Source organism: Caretta caretta, chromosome 14, assembly GCF_965140235.1.
Source record: "Caretta caretta isolate rCarCar2 chromosome 14, rCarCar1.hap1, whole genome shotgun sequence".
Lineage (NCBI taxonomy): Eukaryota > Metazoa > Chordata > Testudines > Cheloniidae > Caretta > Caretta caretta.
In genome coordinates, this window is record NC_134219.1 from 38,228,956 (window position 1) to 38,247,189 (window position 18,234).

Consider the following 18,234-nt stretch of genomic DNA (forward strand, 5'->3'; position numbering starts at 1 on the left):
GGTAGACGTGACCCACCCTTGGTGTCTCCTGTTGTCTCTGGGCACCAAGTTACAGCTTGACCACTGCAGTTCCTGACCCTCAGTCTGTCTATCTGTCTTTCTTTACCCTGATGACTCTGGGTCTTTTTGTCAGGTTCCAGCAGAGCCGACCACTTCCTTTTTAACTTTCAGGGTCTTTTGATTCTTAGCCCTAGCCATAGGAAGAATAAAACATCCTATTGTGGATGGTGCCAGCCAAGTCGGTTCTTCCCCCAGTTGATGACCCAGCCCATTGTTGTCTTAACCCTCTGAAGTGGGTACCTCAGAGGCTGAATATCTGAGTCATTGTTTTACTTTTCATGAGTTCCTTAACAGCACACTTTACAACCTCCTTTGCTTTAACCCTACACATTCAACCAGACGACAATATAGAATTAAAAAAGGAAACCAAATTATACATCATATTTTAAGCAATAGTACAGACATTTTCCCACTTTGTGACACCTCCCAAGTTGAGACACTTTAATGGGGCTCAGTGATCAGAAAAACCAACTGTATTTATGAGAACACAGAAATGTTAGTCCTGGTCAAGAATTTCCTCAGAGCCTCCTTGACTTCTTTGTTCCTCAGGCTGTATATGATTGGGTTGAATGTCGGAATAATGACCGTGTAGAGCAGGGTGAGGGCTTGGTCAGTGTCCACAGTGACATTGGAACTGGGCCTCATGTAGGTGATAAAGATGCTGCAGTAGAATAAGATGACTGTGATTAGGTGTGAGGAGCAAGTGGAGAAAGCTTTGTGTCTCCCCTCACCTGAGTGCATCTTCAGAATGGTCCAGATGATGCTTTCATAGGAGGTGATGATTAAGATTAAGGGGACTATTGTGAACACCATAGTGAGGAAGAGAAGAATCGCATTGATGAGCGATGTATCCGTGCTCACCAGCCTAAGCACTGAGAGGACATCGCAGAAGAACTGGTTGATTTTATTTGGTCTGTGGAAGGGTAACATGAATATGGCTGCCATTTGCTCACATGCCACCAAGTTGCCCACGAGCCACACCACAGCTGCCAAGCTTAGGGTGACCTTTCTGCTCATGATGAGTGAGTAACGCATAGGGTTGCATATGGCAACGTACTGGTCATAGGACATAACAGTCAGCAAGCACAGTCCAGGAAAGAGATAGCCTGCCTCTCTGACAGGAGGTTGGTCAGGGTCTTAGGGATGACCACTGAAGTGTAGCAGATCTCCAAGACTGACAAGTTCCTGAGGAAGAAATACATGGGGGTGATGAGGGCCAGGTCAGCAACCATGACAGCGATGATGAGGCTATTTCCTATCAGTGTGATGAGGTAGATGAGTAAAATGAGGACAAAAAGAAGGGGCTGCAAATGCTGGAGGTCTGAGAAGCCGAGAAAGATAAACTCTGTCACTGCAGTTAGGTTTTCCTCCATAGCTCGGTCCCGTTGAGACCACATATGTATTTAGATACCTCTCAGGGGTTTGCATGGTATCTCATGATAGATAGATAGATTAGATACACAATCAGTTTCACCCCATCCCCTTTCTCATCTCTCTGTGTGCACACAGATCAGGTGTCAGGTCTCTTGGATCTTACTCATCTCTGGTTGGTGATTCTGACACCCTGTCCCACACTCACCTCAGGAACGGACATTGGCAGCTGCTGTGTCCGCTCCAGAGGAGCAGCTGGGCCACACCTGAACGGTGCTGCGACCCTGCACACTTGGTCGCAATGCCTGGAGTGCGGGGCTGGGCCCAGCCCTTCAGGACAGGCACTGCAGGAGCCCCCTCTGCAGGGTGAGTCATGGACACACAAAAAAAGTCATGAACAAATAGGAAAATCACAGTGTTTGTGACTTCTTTCCCATTGTCACAGACATGCAGCCCTACAAATGATTATTAAAGAGCACCCCAATATTTGTCCCCACTTCCCTACCTCACACAGTGCCATCCCACTAATGAGAATGAGATACCAGAGTGTTTATCGAAAAGGCACTAGAGAAACCAACAACAAACAGCCCATACACATAGCTGGTCCCGTCTAATCTTACATTTCACTGCTAGCTAATGTGGTTAGATTTACCTCTCACGTTACTGGAACACAGCTGGACCAATTTCTGTTCTTCTAGACAAAAAAGATTCTCCAGTGTGTCTATGGGACTCTCAAATCTCAGTGAGACGAGAGAGAATCCTGTAGATGAAGATATTTTAGGTGCCTTTGAAAATGACAGGCAGATAGATGAGTCATTCATTAACATTAGTTACCTTGATAGAAAGAAATTATGCACAGTACCTTTGATAAGACAGAGAGAAAGAAATGAAGGACAATTCTGTAGATTCTGTACATGAGTAAATTAGATTGAGTGATTAGATGAGAGAGAGAGAGAGAGAGAGAGAGAGAGAGAGGGAGAGAGTGAAAGAGGTTGCTCTATTTTTCCTTCAATTCTGGAGATAATCTTGTTTGTCTAGAAGAACAGAAATTGGTCCAGGTATGTTCCAGTAACGTGAGAGGTAAATCTAACCACATTAGCTGGCAGTGAAGTGTAAGATTAGACGGGACCAGCTATGTGTATGGGCTCTTTGTTGTCGTCCAGTCCCCGCATCTGGCAGTCAGAGGCTTAGATTATCTGTAAGCATCAGCCATAGGAGGTAATGGCAGATAATAAGTGTCCACGCTGGGTTTTACAGAATGGAGGTAAGGAAGAACAGATCTCCGTGTTCTGTTCCTAACTGCTCCCTTGACTGTGTTAACTAAAAGGTTTGGGCTGTACATGTTATATCAGGGACGCCTATTAATTTGGGAATTTATTTGTCAAAAAACACAGTTTCAGGGCAACCAAAACTATTCATGAATTCAGGTCAAATTTGGTGAATAGTTTTGGCTGAAAAAAAATCAGCTCATTTTGACATTTACTAAATGAAACATTTCAACCTTTTTTTCCAAAATGACTTTTTTTAGATGGTTAACTAGCTTTACTTTAAAAACAAACAAAATGGTAAAATAATAATAATAATTAATAACAACATCACCCCAAGAACAAAATGAAACAAACAAAGGAATAATAATAATTTTGGTCAAATGAAGTATTTTGTTTGACCAAAACAAAATTAAATGTTTCATTTCAGGTTAACCAAAATGTTTTGTTTTTGTTTAACCCAATTGTTGGATTTTTTTTTCCATTTTTGGGAAGAAAAAAATCCATTTCTGGTTGACCCAATTTTATTTTTATTTTTCCATAGTTTTGGGGTTGGCCATTGAATAAAAAAAAATCAGTGATTCACTCAGCTCTACTTCTGGCTTCTATTCCCAGCTCAGGGAGGGAAGTGGGATCTAGTGGTTAGAGCAAGGGGGCCTGAGTGTCAGGACTCCTGGCTTCCATTTCCAGCTCCAGCAGGAAGAAAAGTCTAATTGTTTCGAGTAGGGGACTGAAAGTGAATACTCCTGGATTCTGTTTCTGACTCACTGTATGACTTTGAGAAAATTGAGTCACCTGTCTATGCCTCAGTTTACACATCTGTATAATGCTGATTATGAAAAGGCTCACTTTCACACAAGAGATATACTGTGCCCAAATAAATGCATACATTGTATTTTCCTTTTTAAATGCAGAACATTTTATTTTATATATTCTGATTGGTATATTTTTATTATATTTCCCTTCTAAAGGCAGTTTCTTCTGCACTACTGACATGAAAGGAGTGATTTCAAAGGGGAGAGTCTGACTGAAAAGTAACCAGCCAGCCTGTGGTGAGAAGCATCTAAGTTTTAAGGACACCGGAAGTGTTAAGATCAGCTTAGAATGTGTTTTGCTTTTATTTAATTTGACCAAATCTGACTTGTCGTGCTTTGACTTATAATCACTTAAAATCTAGTTTTATAGCTAATAAATCTGTTTATTCTACCTGAATCAGTGTGTTTGGTTTGCAGTGTCAGAGGCTCCCCTTGGGATAACAAACTCAGTACATATCAATTTCTTTGTTAAATTGATGAACTCATATAAGCTTGCAGCGTCCAGAGGGCATAACTGGACACTGCAAGATGGAGGTCCCTAGGATTGCGTCTAGGACCAGAGATATTGGCGAGTGTCATTCTATTGCAAGTAGCTGGGAGCAGTTTACATGCCAGAGGCTGTGTGTGAACAGCCCAGGAGTGGGGGTTCTCACAGCAGAGCAGGGTAAGGCTGGCTCCCAGAGTCAAGGACTGGAGTGGCCTAGCAGATCACCGGTCCAGACAACACCATAGGGGAATGTCATACCCACCTTACAGTTCTTGTACTAATCCCCAACTTTGCCAGTTTAGCTAATAATTTACCATGTGATACCATGTCAAATGCTTTACTGAAGTCCAGGTAGATGGGATCTGCCACAATTCCCTTGTCTGGTAAATCAGTTTTTTTTTCTCAGAGAAAAACATTAGGTTAGTCTGGCACCATCTACATTTGGTAAACCCATGTTGTGTTGTATCCCCTTTTCTGTTTACCTCCATGAATTTAATTATTCTTTCCTACAAAATTTGTTCTACAGCCTGGCATACTAGTGAGGTCAGGTTAACAGGTCAGCTCACTTTTTTTCCATTTCTTAACTATAGGTAATGCATTAGCTATTCTCCAGTCATATGGTACTACCCCTAAATTGGTAGATTTGTTAAATATCCGTGCTACTGGACTTGCAATGTCAGGTGCCAGTTCTTTCAGTATTCTGGGATGGAGATCATCTGGTCCCTTTGATTTGAGTGCTTTAAGCTTGTTAAGTTTTGCTTCCACCTCAGAGGTGATCATTTCCATTTCTATGCCCTCATTCTCATCAGCCATCCTGTCTCCATGCCCATGTTCCACATTATCATCTTATTGAAAAATGAAATCTTCTGCTCCCTTTCCTTCCACCCCAGACCTGACCAGTGGTCCCATCCAGCCCAGTCTCCCCCTCAGTGCAGCACCAGGACATTCAAATTCAAAATGACCTTGACAAATTGGAGAATTGGTCTGATACCAACAAGATGAAATGCAATAAAGACAAGTGCAAAGTACTTCCCCCAGGAAGGAAAAATCAAACACATCACAATTACAAAATGGGAAATAACTGACTTCCAGCCCTACAATTCTATGATTCTACCTACCCATCCAACCTTGTATCCTGCCTTCCCCATCACCCTGGATCCATCTGATACTCCAGCTAACCTGCTACCACAGCCTTCTTGTGAATGCTTCACCAAGCCATTGGTACGTCCAGCCGAGTGCCTGGCCTCACTGCTCAGCCGGCTTAGACCAATGGTCCCTCTTGTGCAGCCAAGATCTCGGTCAAGGCCCCAGATGCTAGTATGAAATGTACAAGACTGTGTGTCACATGTATATCTGCCACTGCAGTACATGTCATGTGGTAATGCAATTAAAGGCTACATCAAAATATCCTGTAGGCACAAAGGGTAGTGTTAAGGCTGCTTGCCCAACCATGTCTTGAATTTGCTTAATCACACAACATTAATGTACAGTACAGTGTGCAATTGCCCAGACTTTGTGTGTGCTCTGTTTTGTTTTTTTAAACAAAGAAGGTGAAAAAAGTAAAAACATAAAACCAATAACCCAGCAGGGTCCAGACTCCAGGTCTTCACAGCTCCACAGACAAGCTGGAAAGTGACATAAGTTTGCAGGTCGCCCATATAACCTTGACTCTCCTCCCTATTCTAGAAGAAGCATGGTGCTGTAGCCAAGGACTTGGGCTGGGTCTTAGACCACCTGCGTTAAATTCCCAATGCTGCTCCTGACCTTGCGTTTTTCAGTGACATCAGCAAGCTCTTTTAGGCATTACAGAACATTCCAGCCTTAATCTCTCTGGTCTCAGTTTTGCAAGGGCAATCATTCTTCCATTCATCCACTGTTTGTCTGTCTTGCCTATGTAAATTGTAATGTCTTTGGGGCAGGGGTACCTACTAGGGTACTTTTACTATGAATGTGTACAGTGCCTGGTACAAAGAGACCTGATCTCAGTAAGGTCCCTTATGTGCTAGCATAATATAAATCAAGACAATAATTAACCCTGCAATTTTAAGTGACATGAATTTAATTCTAGACACTTATTCAAACACATTGACTCATACCCAAGATTCCTTCTGTGTTTTAACACAGCTAATACAAGTGATAATCATCTCCTGCCTATTAATTAGTATTAATTACACATATTACATATTAATTACACCATATTCAGATGTAAAATATAATGAGCCAATTTCTTCTCTCAGTTACACCAATGTAAACTCTCAAGTTATCCATGATATACTCCATAGTCATCCCACAGATCTTCCATTGACACTACAGATTCATAAGATGGTCCATAGACATTACAGAGCAACTCCATAGATTCTACAGAGTTGCTCCACAGATATAACACATTTACTACAGGCTCACTCCACATCTACTCTAGAGTTATTCATTATAGAGTTAATACATAGCTGTTCTGTAAATGCTACAGATTTACTCATTATTCCACAGATTGTACAGGGATTTTCATATATGTTACAGTGCTATTCCATAGTTACTACAGATTTATTAGTAAGTTACTTCACATATTCTAGTTGCTCCATAGATACTACAGCATTACCACAGAGTTACTCCAGATCCTACCGAGTTGCAGTATAACTAAAAGCAAAACTGAGCCCTACACCAAGAATATGTGTCCCAGTCTGACAATTCTTTATTCTGACTTCCATTTATTACCCTCTCCAAAGCCCTTATCTTCCCATCTTCCTCTTTATGGTGCTGATGATCATGTACAATGTAGTGTGGAATATGGACACCACCTTGTCCATGGGAAAGCTGCCAAAGAGCCAGGTGTAGACATAGAGGGCTGGACTGAATATGATGAAGACTGATGATGATGTGGGTGATGCAGATGGAAACCACTTTGCTCTTTCCTGGACCGGATCCTGAGCTTGACCAGCAGGACAGTGTAGGAGATGAGGAGGAGGACAAAGTACATCAAGGTGACCACGTTGCTGTCAGAGAACATCAGCAGCTGCACCACATAAGAGTCAATGCAGGCCAGCTTGATCACCTGAGGGACATCACAGAAGAAGTTGTCAAGCTTGTTGGGGCCTCAGAAGGATGGTCAGATGGTCAGAACCACCTGGACAATGGAATGTAGGAAGCCTCCTATCCACGCGTCCCTCACCAGGGTGCAGCAGGCCCCTCTCTATTTGAGCTTGGTACAGTGCAGAGGTTGGCAGATGTTCCATGTAGCAGTCATAAGCCATGACCTTGGCTACCCCCAGAAGGTGGAGGAAGAAGAGCTGGGCCATGTAACCCTGGTATGCGATGGTCTTGCAGTGGGAGAAGAAGTTGACCAGTATTTTTGGATGGTTGACAGAGTAGTAGCAGAAGACCAAGTTGTCCAGGAAGTAATACATGGGGGATCCCAGCAGGGGGGCTGCCCTGCATGGTGAGGATGATGAAGAAGTTGGCTGGGAGCATGATGATGTGGAAGAGCAGGAAAAGGAAGAAGAGGATGAGCTGTACCTCATGGGTCTGAGATAGCCCCACCAGGACAAACTCTGTCAACTCCATGAGGTTCCCATGCTCCATCCCATCAGTGTGGGTCCCTGTAGCACACACAGACCGTGGAGAGGGGAGGACATTATAACAGCCACTGTTAACTAGCACCTCAATGTATAACAGCACTTTGAGCCAAGCAGAGATGTACGGGCCAAGCACATCGGAGCTTTATTGTGGGGAAGGGGTGAGAATGGAACCCCGCACTGAGGTAACTTACACACCAAGGGGTGGACCCAGTTGCAGGGATATGGCTGCCACTTCTGCTGGCTTCTCCACAACTGGATCTTTCCCATATACTGCCACACTGCCCTCAACGGAGCTCTGCCTGTTCACACCAGCTCTGCCTGTTCACACCAGCTGGGGATCTGGCACCATTTGCTCCAAGGAAGCTATGGCTGTTTCACAACAGCTGGGGATCCAGCACTATTGACTCCAAAAGGAGCGAGTCTGATAAGCCCCATTTAATAGATGGGGACACTGAGGCATGGAGAGCAGCAGAAGTCACTTGCACAAGGTCACACAGAGATTCAAAGGCAGTAACGACTGGAACCCAAGAGTCCAGACTTCCAGCCCCCTTGCTTTAACCACTAACCCTACTCCCCTCCCCCCAGAGCTGGGACAGAAACCCAGGAGTCCTGACTCACATCCCCTCTATTTTCTAACCACTAGTCCCCACTCTGATTCGTGACCTGTTTCCCTCTCTTGACAGTGCTCACCTCACTTTCTCAGCAGGTTCAGACACTTGTGTTTTGGAGCAGGTTTTAGCCAACCCATTAGCAGGTTTGGCCTCTGAACCCAGGGGCCTCCTGATTATCTCTGGGCACCTCATGGGCTCAGCTGGAGGCACATCCTTGCTGTCTTGCAACCCACTTCTCAGTCTGTCTGGCTCCACATCACATGACTCTGTCTCCCGATCGCTCTGAAAGGCCTCAGTCATCTCGAGCTGGGCACCAAAAACTAGCTTTAGTTCCAAATTCCTGGGGAGGCCCTTTTACACAGACACCAAGTGAGGTATGTAAACCTGGAGCTTCATTCACTGCATTGTTGTTCCCACAACATTGGCTAGACTCCTAGGCTGAGGTTTTCAAAGTGACCAGAGGGATCTGGCATACAAAAGTTCAGAGACCCAAAGAAAAAGCCAATCCTCATTAAAACTAACTGGAATTTGATGGCCAAATATCTATAGGCAACCTCGAAAATTCCATCACTGGTCATGCTGGCCCCACCATGAGCACAAAACTGGGATTGTCAAGGAACTGGTTTAATGTTTGATTGTTGTAGAGTCCTGGACAGAAATCTGTCCCCAGGAGATATTATGACATGTACAAAGCTGTAGCCTACTTCACTGAGAGAGGTGGAGATGTATTACTCTGAGGTGTGGCCTAATTCAGCTAATATCTCCCGGAATTAATTTTACTAGAGCTGGTCAAAAACACGGCGGGGGGGGGGGGGGGGGGATCAGAATCATCTTACTCCCTTAAAACAATTCAAACTTTCTTGACATCATTCATAGAAATTTAACAATTTAAAAGAACTACCATTTTTGTGAGTTTTTTGGAGACACTTTGTTCCCATTCTTGGGGGAGTTCAAATTAGATTAATAGATTCCAAGGCCAGAAAGGACCATTGTGACCTTCTAGTCTGACCCCCTGTACAACCCAGCCCAGAGAATGTCCCCAAAATAATACCTAGAGCAGATCCTTTAGAAAAACATCCAGTCTTGATTTGAAAGTTCTCAGTGAAGGAGAATCTATGAAATAAGTAATTAATAATAAACTAGGCGAGATTTTCAAAGGGGATTAATGGAGCTGGGCACTCCTATTGAAAGCAAACTGGATTTAGGCATGCAAATCCAGTAGGTACCTTCAAACATTCCAGTCTATATGGATAATGTGCGCATGCAGTTACTTTAGAGTAGATAAAACTCTCTGAAGGATAGAAACTCGCCTTCCTCACACCATAGATCCATTCATTAGCTGATGACGGTGAGACTCCACCATGGGCAGATTATTCAAGAATTGTCCTCTATGGGGCACCTTAGACCTTCCTCTGAATCAGGTGGTACTAGCCACTGCCAGGGACAGGATCCTGGACTAGATGGTCCAAAGGTCTGACTCAATTAGACAGTTCCTCTGATCTATAACAAGCAGATGTTGTCAAATAAAATTCCAATGAATGTTGCACCCATATCAACGCAAATGCATTTAATTTAGTTTTAATTATTCATTATTAAAGCTGGTCAAAAATGAAAATTGTATTTTTCTGAGAAATGTCATTGCTTTGTTTTCATTAGAAACATCCCATAATATTGCTTTTGGATGGGGGCTGGGCAAAAAAATGAAACTGGAGGCTGAAAAGTGTTTGGTTTTCAAAAATTTTCTCTAGTAAAAATGCCACTTTATGGTGCATATTTTCTAGTTTGGAGAAAAGATTTCTGATATTGAAAACTTTTTCCCCAAGACCTGAAAAAATATACAAAAAAGGTTTCCATCTCCAGGTTTTCATAAAAAGAAAACCAAAAACAGCTTCCCCACACCGACAAACAAAAACCCATAGAAAAATGAGTCCAAAATGAATTTTTTTCCACACCAAAATTATTTTCAATGACAAGCAATTTTTCTTCAAAAATCTATTTTGCCAGGAAGATATTTTTGAGCATGGCTATTCATTATGAATTATCCTCCAAGTTGTAATTATTATCCCCATTTGATGGATGACAAACTGAGAAATGGAGCAGTGAAGTGACTGAACAGTCAGAGGAATAGTTGGGATCAGATCTCAGGACACCTTGGCCTTTAGCTTTTTAATAATTAATTAATTATCTGATAGTTGCATCTGATGTCAGAGGCCCATTTCATTAGGTACGACAAAGACTCCACCTGAACGAGCTTAGAGTAGAAAAGACAGGCAAAGGATGGGAGGGAAAAGACAGCCCCAGGGAATGACTTTCCCCGGGTAGCACAGCAGGTCAGTGTTTGCCTCACAACTTTCCTCTAGACCCTGCTGCCTAATTGTAATTGTGATTATTTTAGTTTCTGGAAACTCTACAGAGAAGTAGAGGGCAAGAGAAATGTACTGTTGCTTTTGGGCTATTGAGGGCTCCAGGGAATGAGTCCCACAGGCCTTAGAAAACAGACATGGATAAATCACCTTCCCACAGCACCAATCTTTTTGACACAGAGCTCATCTGCAGACAGCACAGATCTCAATGTATTTCCCATAATACAGTGATAGGAGCATTAGACAGAGAGATTGATAGAGCGGTGTGTATGGGGCTGGAGAGAGAGGGGCAACCAATTGCAGTCTGTAGCTCGAGGAGAAAAGACATCTCAGTCTGATGGATTCCACACAGACCGGCACTGTAAGTTTGCTCTTGCAATGAAATATATTTGGGGATTACAGAGTGGCTCTTTAAGGACAAAATTGTAAATGACAATATGTATTTTTTTAGCTCGATTTGGGCATGGGAAACTGAGGTAATCCAAAGCACATACCTTAGGAAAGAGAGGGCAGAATATCCATGCCACAGTTTCCTCCTATTGGGAGTGGGGGAATTGATCAAATTGACACAAATATTTTTTAGAATGGACTGAGAAGTTTACATTAAAATTGTCAAAAAAATGTGACAAACACTGTCAGCTCACTGTTACTTTTCTCTGTCTATACATTAGTTTGTTGTTATTGCTGTCTGTCTGTCTGTTTGTACTTTTCTCTCTCAATTAGTTTGTTTTTACTTCTCTATCTACCTTTAGCTTGTGTTAGTTCTGTGTTTCTCTCTCACTCTCTGTATCTGTTCTTTTCTAACTTGTGTCTCTCTGTTAGTTTGTTGTTACATCTATCTATCTATCTATCTATCTATCTATCTATCTATCCGTCAGTTTGTGTCTAGTTCTCCCTCTCTTTCTCTCTCTCTGTGTTCATTGTCAACTGTTGGAAATGGGCCATCCTGATTATCACTACAAAAGGTTTTTTTTCTCCTGCTGATAATAACTCACCTTAACTGACATGTATCCGACAAAGTTGGTATTCACCCACGAAAGCTTAAGCTCCAATACGTCTGTCAGTCTATAAGGCACCACAGGACTCTTTGCCGCTTTTATAGATCCAGACTAACATGGCTACCCGTCTGATACTTGTCACCTTAACTGATCACTCTCATTATAGTGAACATGGCAACACCCATTTTTTCATGTTCTCTGTGTATATATATATATATATATATATCTTCCTACTGTATTTTCCACTGCATGTATCCGATGAAGTGGGTTTTAGCCCACGAAAGCTTATGCTCAAATAAATTTGTTAGTCTCTAAGGGGCCACAAGTACTCCTCTTTCTTTTTTCCATGTTTATTGTTACTTCTGACTATTAGATTGCTGCAAGGGGAGTTGAGTCTAGTGGGTTAGAGCAGCAGGGCTGGGATCCAGGATTCCTGGTTTCTATCCGCAGCTCTGGGAAGGGTATGGGGTCTAGTGGGTTAGAGTTGTAGGGACTGAGAGCCAGGAGTCCTGGGTTCTATTTGTGGATTTGGGAGGAAGTTCACTCCAGTGTAGAGAGCAGGCAGAGAGGAACCAGAACTACTGAGTCCCATTTCTGTCTCTCATAAGGACAGGCACCCCTTCCCCCCATAACTTGAAGCTGAGTGGTTAGGGTAATAAGCTGGCACGTGACAGACCCAGGTTCAAACCTTCCTTCTGATTGATGATGAGCAGGGATTTGAATTGTATCTTGACTTTAGCAAAGCTTTTGATATGGTCTTCCACAGTATTCTTGCCAGCAAATTAAAGAAGTATGGATTAGTGAATGGACTAAAAGGTGGATAGAAGCTGGCTAGGTTGTCAGGCTGAGTGGGTAGTGACTAATGGCTTAAAGTCTAGTTGGCAGCTGGTATCAATTGGAGTGCCCCGGGGGTTGGTCCTGGGGCTGGTTTAGTTAATCATCTTTATTAATGATCTGGATGATGGGATGAATTTGACCTTCAGCAAGTTCGCAGATGACACTCAGCTGCGGGGAGAGGTAGATACACTGGAGGGTAGGGATAGGGTCCAGAATGACCTAGACAAGTTGGAGGATTGGGCCAAAAGAAATCTGATGAGGTTCAACATGGACAAGTGCTGAGTCCTGTACTTAGGAAGGAAGAATCCCTTACATTGCTACAGATTGGGGACTGACTGGCTAAGCAGTAGTTCTGCAGAAAAGGAACAGGGGATTACAGTGGATCAGAAAGCTGGATATGAGTCAGCAGTGTGCCCTTGTTGCCAAGAAGGCCAATGGCATACTGGGCTGCATTAGTAGGAGCATTGCCAGCAGATCGAGGGAAGTGATTATTCTCCTCTATTCGACACTGGTGAGGCCACACCTGGAATATTGCATCCAGTTGTGGTCCCCCCACTACATAAGGGATGTGGACAAATTGGAGAGAGTCCAGCGGAGGGCAACAAAAATTATTAGGGGGCTGGGGCACATGACTTACGAGGAGATGCTGATGGTTATTTAGTCTGCAAAAGAGAAGAGTGAGGGGGGATTTGATAGCAGCCTTCAACTACCTGAAGGGGGCTTCCAAAGAGGATGGAGCTCAGCTGTTCTCAGTGGTGGCAGAAGACAGAGCAAGGAGCAGTGGTCTCAAGTTGCAGTGGGGGAGGTCCAGGTTGGATATTAGGAAACAGTATTTCACTGGGAGGGTGGTGAAGCACGGTAATGGGTTACCTAGAGAGGTACTTTTCTCATTCTCTCCTGTTGAGGCAGCTCCATTTTGTATCAATAATTAAGTAGTCACTGGAGCAGGGAGTTGAACTTGGCTGTGCCAGACACAAGATGAGTGCGCCAATTACCACGCTGGAGAATTCCCTGTCCCAATGACTCTCCATTGTCACTCGCAGCAGTCATTCCTGATGGCCATGGAGAGTCATTGGCCAGAGAGAGGCTGAGATGCAGTCAAAGGTAGTGATTAGAGGAGAGGACTGGGAGTCCAGCCACCTCAGTTGTGTTCCCAGCTCTGGGATGGAGTTGAGCTCAGTGGGCAGATCCAGAACTCTTGGCTTGTGGGTTAGAGCAGGGAGCAAACTGGGAGTCAGGACTCCAGGGTTCTCTTCCAGGCTCTGGGAGGGAATTTAGTTGAGTGGTTAGAGAATCAGGAGGGGAGCTGTAATGTCTGTCTCACAGTGAGAGTGGAACCCCGGCTAGAACGGGGGATGGGGTGTCAGGACCCATGGGCTGTATTCCTGACTAGAGTTCACTGTGTAATTATGACTGGGCTCGGTCACCTCCATGCTAGATGCTGCTCCCGTTTAGAGCAGTTTAAATGGGGAGTAATTCCATGGCATGCAGTGAAATTACTCCACATTCACAGCAGTGCCCCTGACAGCAGAATCTGGCCAGCTAGGCCCCCGATTCCCTTCAGTAAACTGAGGATAGTGACATTTATATACCGTTATCCAGAGCTCGTCCACCTCTGGGTGGCAAAGTTATACATGTACCTCAAAAGTAGGGCTGTCAAATGATTAAAAAAAATAATCACAATTAATCGCAGTTTTAATTGCACTGTTAAACAATAATAGAATGCCAATTGAAATTTATTTAGAATATTTTGGGATGTTTTTCTACATTTTCAAATATATTGATTTCAATTAGAATGCAGAATACAAAGTGTACAGAAGTCACTTTATATTATTATTTTTGATTACAAAGATTTGCACTGTAAAAAAATAAACAAAAGGCTGACTGATGATGAGAAAAGATTTGAATTGTATCTTGACTTTAGCAAAGCTTTTGATTCAGTTTCCCACAGTATTCTTGCCAGCAAGTTAAAGAAGTAAGCAAATGTTTGTAATCAAAAATAGTAATATAAAGTGAGCACTGTACACTTTGTATTCTGTGTTGTAATTGAAATAAATATATTTGAAAATGTAGAAAAACATCCAAAAACATTTATAATAAATTTAAATTGGTATTCTATTATGGTTTAACAGTACGATTAAAACCACAATTAATCACGATTAATTTAATCAAGTTAATTGGTTTTGAGTTTATTGCTTGAGTTAACTGCAATTAATTGACAGCCCTACTCAAAAGCAATTGGTCCTAATTCTCCTCTCCATCACCCCAGTGTGAATCAGGAGTAACTCCACTGGAGTGAGTGGGGTGTTTTCCCCATCCTCATTCCCATATTACACCAATCTTCACAAGCTAAGGGTCAAACTCAAGGAAATTAAGGTGGTTTTCACAAAAGGAGAGTTATTTAACTGATCTAATCCTGGCCCTTGCTCTTGTCCTTCCCTCCACAGCCATCACACGATGTCCTGAGAAAGAAAATGTCCAACCGAACCACTGTGACCGAGTTCCTTCTCCTGGGATTCTCTGACATTTGGGAGCTGCAGATTTTGCACGTTCTGGTGTTTCTAGTGATTTACCTGGCAGCCCTGGTGGGGAATCTTCTTATCTTCATGGCCATAGCCTTCGACCACCACCTTCACACCCCCATGTACTTCTTCCTGATGAATCTCTCCGTCGTAGACCTTGGCTCCATCTCTGTCACTGTCCCCAAATCCATGGCCAACTCCCTCATGAACACCAAGTCCATTTCCTATGCTGGATGTGTTGCCCAAGTCTTTTTCCTTCTCTCCTTCCTGACAGCAGATTTTTCCCTTCTCATCGTCATGGCGTATGACCGATATGTCGCCATCTGCCAACCACTGCACTATGAGGCAATGATGAACAGCCGAGCTTGTGTCCGACTTGCAGCCAGTGCCTGGATCAGTGGGATTCTCTACTCTGTGCTACATACTGGAAACGTGTTTGCATTGACCTTCTGTAATGGCAACATAGTGGATCAGTTCTTCTGTGAAATCCCCCAGCTACTCAAGCTCACCTGCTCTGACTCATATTTGAGAGAAGTTAGGGTTCTTGCCTTTAGTATATGTTTAGCCTTAGGCTGCTTTGTTTTTATCATTGTGTCATATGTTCAGATCTTCAAATCAGTGCTCAGAATCCCCTCTGAGCAGGGCCAGCATAAAGCCCTATCCACCTGCTTTCCTCACCTCATTGTGGTTTCCTTGTTTATTTTCACTGGCTTCTTTGCTTACCTGAAACCCATCTCCAGTTCCCCATCTACTCTGGATCTTGTGGTGGCTGTTCTCTATTCCATGGTGCCACCAGTGATGAATCCAATCATCTACAGCATGAGGAACAAGGAAATCAAAGGTGCCCTGAGGAGACTGACTGGGTGGAAGTTATTCACCAATAATTAATTTTCTGCCTTTCCACAATAAACGTTCCCTCACTTTCCCTCTTCATTAAAGTCAATTATATCCATGACAGCTTACACTCACACAGGTCAGATTTTGATCTCAGCTGCACTGTTGCAAAGCCAGATTAACTCCACTGATGTTAATGCAGCTGGGCTGATTTACACCAGCAGAAGATCTGGCCCAGTTGTGGAGTTAAATTGGTGTACACTCTGCATGTGAGAAGAATCAGACTTTCATTCTCTGCCAAAACAATACCTGGTAGACTCCTTGGCCATTTGTACCTGATTCATGGCCACTAAAAACAAGTATGAGGATTTTCTTGCCTTTGTGTGTATAAATCAGGAATGGCTTCATTGGAACCAAAGGAGTCAGACTGGTGTTAAACTGGTGTATGTGATAGACACCTATCCTCATTAAATCAATGTTGGGGTGGATCCTCATTAAATCAATGTTGACTTGGATGGAGCTAAACCAATGTACGGCATTTGGGGATCAGGCCTATTGACTTTATTGGAGCTAGGCCAACTTATACTAATTGGGGTTTGACATGTATATTTATTGGAGAGTGGCCACATTTCTTTCAATTACTGCAGCCTTCTCACTTTGCAGCTGAGCCTTTAGAGCTGTATTCTGATCTCAGTTACACTGGAGCAAATCTGGACTCTACACTTGTGTGTTTTGTCACGTTTGTGTATATGTGGAGTAGTTGTGTGTGCAGAGGGAGGGAAGAGTCTATTTTGTGTGCTTCTATGTGTAACACTATAACAATGTCCCTTCACAGATAATTTGCAGAGATTTGAACCCAGGGCTTTCAGAGTTTCAAGCATGAGCCTGCACTGAAGGACAAAGCCTTCTAGGCTCATAAACTGACATATGTGGTCTACCCACTAGATGGGGACAAGAAGCCACACTGTGTTAGCCTGGATCGAGTGTACATTTGGGAGTGTGAGAGATCCAGATACTGGCTAGAAATTACAGGAAGGTTTCCAACTATTAGAGGGGGTGCAGTTTCTGGAGCAGCCTCCCAATAGGAGTTGTGGGGCAAAAAACTTAATTAGTTTTAAGAAAGAGCTGGACAAATTTTATGAATGTGATTGTATGATGGGATTCCTTGTGATGGTGGGGGGGCAGGGCTTACTTTTGCTTTATGTCTTATGTTCCTAAAACTCATGCTTCAGGGTTTCATCTGGCCACTGGCAGGGGTCAGGAAGGCATCCCCCCTCCCCAGTGCATTCTGGGTGGGTTTTTTATCTCCTTCCACTGAAGCATTGGGGATGGCCATGCCTGGAGATGGGACATTGGGTGGCATGTGCCAGGGCTCTGCATTTTCAGCCATTCTCTCTCTCTCTGGTGCTTTGCTGGCTGTTTCTTGCTTACATGCTCAAGGTCTAATTCATCACCATTTGTGGGGTTGGGAAGGAATTTTCCCCCAGCTCAGATTGGTGTTGTCTTTGGTGGGGGGGGGGGAGTTGTCCTTCCTCTGAAGTGTGTGGGGTGCGGGTCACTTGCCAGGATTATCTGGGTCTATCTCACTTAATCATCTCCCTGCCATTGCGGGGTCAGGCACTGGTGCCCTCAGTTCCTCCTATTCTCTGCCTGTGGCACAGAACCATCTGGTCTCCTGTGGGTCTCATTTACTTTGGTCTCGTTTCACTTGTTGGGTGTAGTGTGTGGGTGTGCAGACTGGATGATCTGGTGGTCCCTTCTTAACTTGAACTCTGTGACTATGTGACTTTATGAATGGGTCAGGCTGCATGGAGCCTTGTCTAGGGATCCTTTTATTATTTTATTTAAATAAAGCAATGAATGTTGTGTTATTCCTATGGTGAAAAGGATTTTCTGAAGTGAAAGGTTTTCCATTGTTTCCTAAAGACAAACTGGCTCTGGATAATGAGGCCAAATGTTTACCCTACCAAAGCCACTGGTGTGATGATATCTGCAATATTTTCTTTTATGTGATGCTCTATTATGGTGGTAAATAAATCATAATTTGTTTAGAAAAGGCCAGCTGGTTGCTCAACTTACTCCAGGGAATAACTGCAGGTGCTGAACCCAGCTGCACCTGCTGAAAAATTAGCCAGATGCCTACAGAAACTCTTTTCCTCCTGTTCACTATTGTCAAAACATGCCTTCAGCTCTCTCAGAAAACCCCATTGAAGAGACGACACATTGACACACCCAATACTAGATGTTAAAAAATTGATACTGCCATTGAACCAAAAAGACCCCACCCTCCCAAACTCCCACCCCCAAAAACATCTGGCACAAAGAAACGAATCAACCAACCAAAGAATAAAATCAACAAAACAAAAAAACCCAGAAGATACAGTCAAGCAGAAAAACAAACAACTCGTATCCCAAGTACAATTTTTACCCCTCTGCCCAAACGGTGAAGAGCCTTAGACCCCTTGAAAACTTTTATATGTCTACTGATTTTATGTGGAA

At 43.3% G+C, this 18,234-nt stretch overlaps 1 protein-coding gene and 2 pseudogenes across 1 annotated transcript; 1 reads left to right on the top strand and 2 right to left on the bottom strand.

The window, feature by feature from the left end:
* Positions 1–537: 537 nt before the first annotated feature.
* LOC125621832 (olfactory receptor 10A7-like) lies at positions 538–1,457 on the bottom strand (annotated as a pseudogene).
* Positions 1,458–6,724: 5,267 nt separating this feature from the next.
* Positions 6,725–7,574, bottom strand: LOC125621458 (olfactory receptor 4N5-like; annotated as a pseudogene).
* A 7,279-nt stretch (positions 7,575–14,853) lies between these two features.
* On the top strand, positions 14,854–15,789 carry LOC125621845 (olfactory receptor 14A16-like). Its single transcript, XM_048819205.2, has one exon. It carries the CDS (start codon positions 14,854–14,856, stop codon positions 15,787–15,789), a length of 936 nt encoding a protein of 311 aa, XP_048675162.1.
* Positions 15,790–18,234: the final 2,445 nt, after the last annotated feature.